The sequence below is a fragment of the Propithecus coquereli genome, unplaced genomic scaffold (assembly GCF_000956105.1).
Source record: "Propithecus coquereli isolate 6110/MARCELLA unplaced genomic scaffold, Pcoq_1.0 Scaffold246, whole genome shotgun sequence".
Classification (NCBI taxonomy): domain Eukaryota; kingdom Metazoa; phylum Chordata; class Mammalia; order Primates; family Indriidae; genus Propithecus; species Propithecus coquereli.
The window spans coordinates 2189906-2192797 of NW_012148019.1; the positions used below are offsets into that span (position 1 = coordinate 2189906).

The 2892-nt window shown below is 36.5% G+C and overlaps 1 protein-coding gene across 1 annotated transcript in view; it reads left to right on the forward strand.

Moving 5' to 3' along the window:
- Positions 1-2892, forward strand: part of AXDND1 (axonemal dynein light chain domain containing 1) — a 104449-nt gene that overhangs the window by 83642 nt on the left and 17915 nt on the right. Inside the window, 2 exon segments of the mRNA XM_012646528.1 lie at positions 1715-1914; positions 2748-2844. Of these exon segments, the coding sequence (XP_012501982.1) occupies positions 1715-1914; positions 2748-2844 (297 nt within the window).

Consider the following 2892-nt stretch of genomic DNA (forward strand, 5'->3'; position numbering starts at 1 on the left):
AGTCACTTTCCACCTCATTAAAAAGAATGATTATATACCTTTGTGAAAATAAAAGATACTCTTGTGTTTAATTTGATTTTAATTTTAAATTTACATACGACTTTTTGCATAACCTTGATTCTTTTTTTTAAGTCACCCAGACTCTCCTCAGCATGACCTTGATTCTATCATTTAAACTCTCTAATATAATTTTGAAATGAAGATAATAGCATCTATTTGTGTTTATTTCATAGGGATGGTACAAGGATTGATTAATATTTTATTTAAGCAAAAGTGAGTTATTTCAATGGCAGTATAATCCAGGCCATTGCCATGTGAAAGAATAGTTAGGAATTTATTTACTTTCATCGAGAAGCAGTAGGCGCATGGCTAGTGGAATGTGTGGGGGAGTCTCTGTGATTTGTCAAAAAGACTTGTCTTTTTCCTCAGGAAAACGTTGCCCTTTTTCCAGATATGTTAATTCAGATACAAAATACATTAATCTACGTTGCTTTAGGTCATTAACAACTTTTCCTTCCAAATTAAGAGGCAGGAAGTCTGGGTGTTTTATTTTTATTCATTTATTCAACAAACGTTTATTAAGCGTTTACTCCCTATTACGTATGGTATTGAGGGATAAAACGATAGCTCATTCCTTAAACAGACACACAAGCTAATTGAGGATACAGATTTGCAAATTATTATCACAGAGATATGTACAAAGTACTATCAAAACATGGAAAGGAAGCAAATTAAAGCCAATGGAAATTAAAAAGTCTTCTCAGAGTAGATAATGTTTAAGCCTAGAGAAATACTTAGGAAGTGACCAAACAGAGAAAAGAAGGTAGGGCATTTGAAGAGTATGTTGTGTCTGATGTTTGCATTTTATAAGGTTTTCTGCATTTTATTTCTGGGACCCAGAGTCAGCAAACGCTATAATGCAGAGGTTTCCAAACTTTCTCTGTTCATGGCGCCCTGTGGGTTCCAGTATTTTCATACTCCTAAGCCAAAAGCAATACCTCATAGTTAAGTTTATTAAGTAAATAAGTTCAAACAACTTGCTAAATATTTAATGTCCTAACAATTTAGTAACTGTTTGGAAAAGTAATACACATACATTGAAAGAAAAATACTTTTATTTTATTCTCATTTAATCAAAATGAAAATGAAATGCGTGTGCCTGTTGGGCATCGTGCAGCTTCTCTAGCCGTGGCATCAGATGGAACACTCCGACCTGCATTTCCCGTGCCACGTTGCTTTCTCAGAGCGCTTGTCTGTATCGTACAACGAGCATTCCAACCGGCTTCAAAAAAGACACGCCATGGGAAGTGGTACCGTCCATCTAAAGTTGAAACTGAGAACTATGCCCAGCCCATGCTGTGTCTGGCAGATGGCACATATCGGTGTTATTTCCCTCGATTTAAGCTCCCGTGGTTTCCTTGTGAGTTTGCTGTGGAGCCCGGGCATGCCTTGGTACACAGTTTGGGAACTGCAGCTTTAGTGGGTTATACCCTTCGCCTATCTAAAGACGAGGGTGTAGTTTAATGTGGTACGGTGAGCAAAAGAAAACAAGGCCACACTAGCTGAGTAGTGATAATTCGATTTCATCAAGAATTATAGTGCTATTGAAAGTTGGACACAGGTGTGATCATTTCTGTTTTTAAATTTGGTATGGTTTTTACTGTTCCATTTGTTTAAAATTGGTCATTTGTATTGTAATCGTTTTTTTTAACAGATAGACGAGTTGCATATAGCTATGATCCAGTGGATGGTAAATTTGCTGATCGTGATGATACCCGACTTTGCTGATCAGGACACTCTTCCAAGGTCAGAGGAGGAAGGTGCCGAGAAGCATGATATAGGAGTTGCACAGTTAGAGCTGGATGCGATTGCACTGACGAAAAAGCTGTCCCAGTACTCCAGCTATCTGAGCAGGTGAAACTCTGGTTATGTCATTGCTGCCCTTTTGAACATTAAATGTGACATAAAGCAGAGAAGAGAAAAGCAGTGAAGTAGCAGCAATAAGGGTTATTTTAAAACCATGAAAGAAATACTAGTTCAATTTTTCAACTAGCGTCAACACTATACTCAGTTAGAATGTGAGATTTTGGTGTGTTCCCAATGGCCTTAGAATTCTTTTGAAAACAGTGTTAACACAGGCAAGAAGGGATGTGTACGTATATGGGATGAGAATTAGGTAAAAAAAAACTTTACTTGCTAAATAAGATGATACATCCTGTGCTTTTGCACATACTTGGGGGGCATTTGAGAGGAAGCTTATAGTTTCCTGTATAATTACATGCAAAGCTGAATGTATACTTTTATGTGCTTCACTAAATACCAACCAAAACATCTCTTTTAAAAAATGAAAAAACCCTTGTATCTGAAAAGCTAGAAGATTCCACTGAACAAAGATGAGGTCTAAAAAATTATAATCTATTAACTGTCACTGCATACTGTCACTATGATTACTTTAAATTTGGAAAGTAGCCTTTACAATCTGGACAGTTTTTCCCTTCATTTCAGTTTAAGGTTACCAATGGTCAAGAGTGAGAGAGATGGAGGGGAGAAACAGGAGAAGGGTGAGAAATTGATAAAGGGACAAATTATTCTTCTTGGTGAGGCACTAGCTGAATCATTACAGTAAACTTCCACTATGTGCATTTTTAGATTTTAAACACTTAGAAGAGGAACCAACAATAAGTAGGTCATGCTGAGTGTGTGTGTGCTTTGCAAAACAATTTTAATTTTTATTATTTCTTTTGCAGTTGTTGCAAAGGGCTGGTAACTACAGTGACTCTGAATAAAGCATTTCACTCAGAAAAAGGTGCTGCTAAGGAACTTCATGAGCTAGATAGTATGAAGGTAATAATTCTGTCTTCCCCTTAATTTTGTTTTATTTGTTTTTAGCAG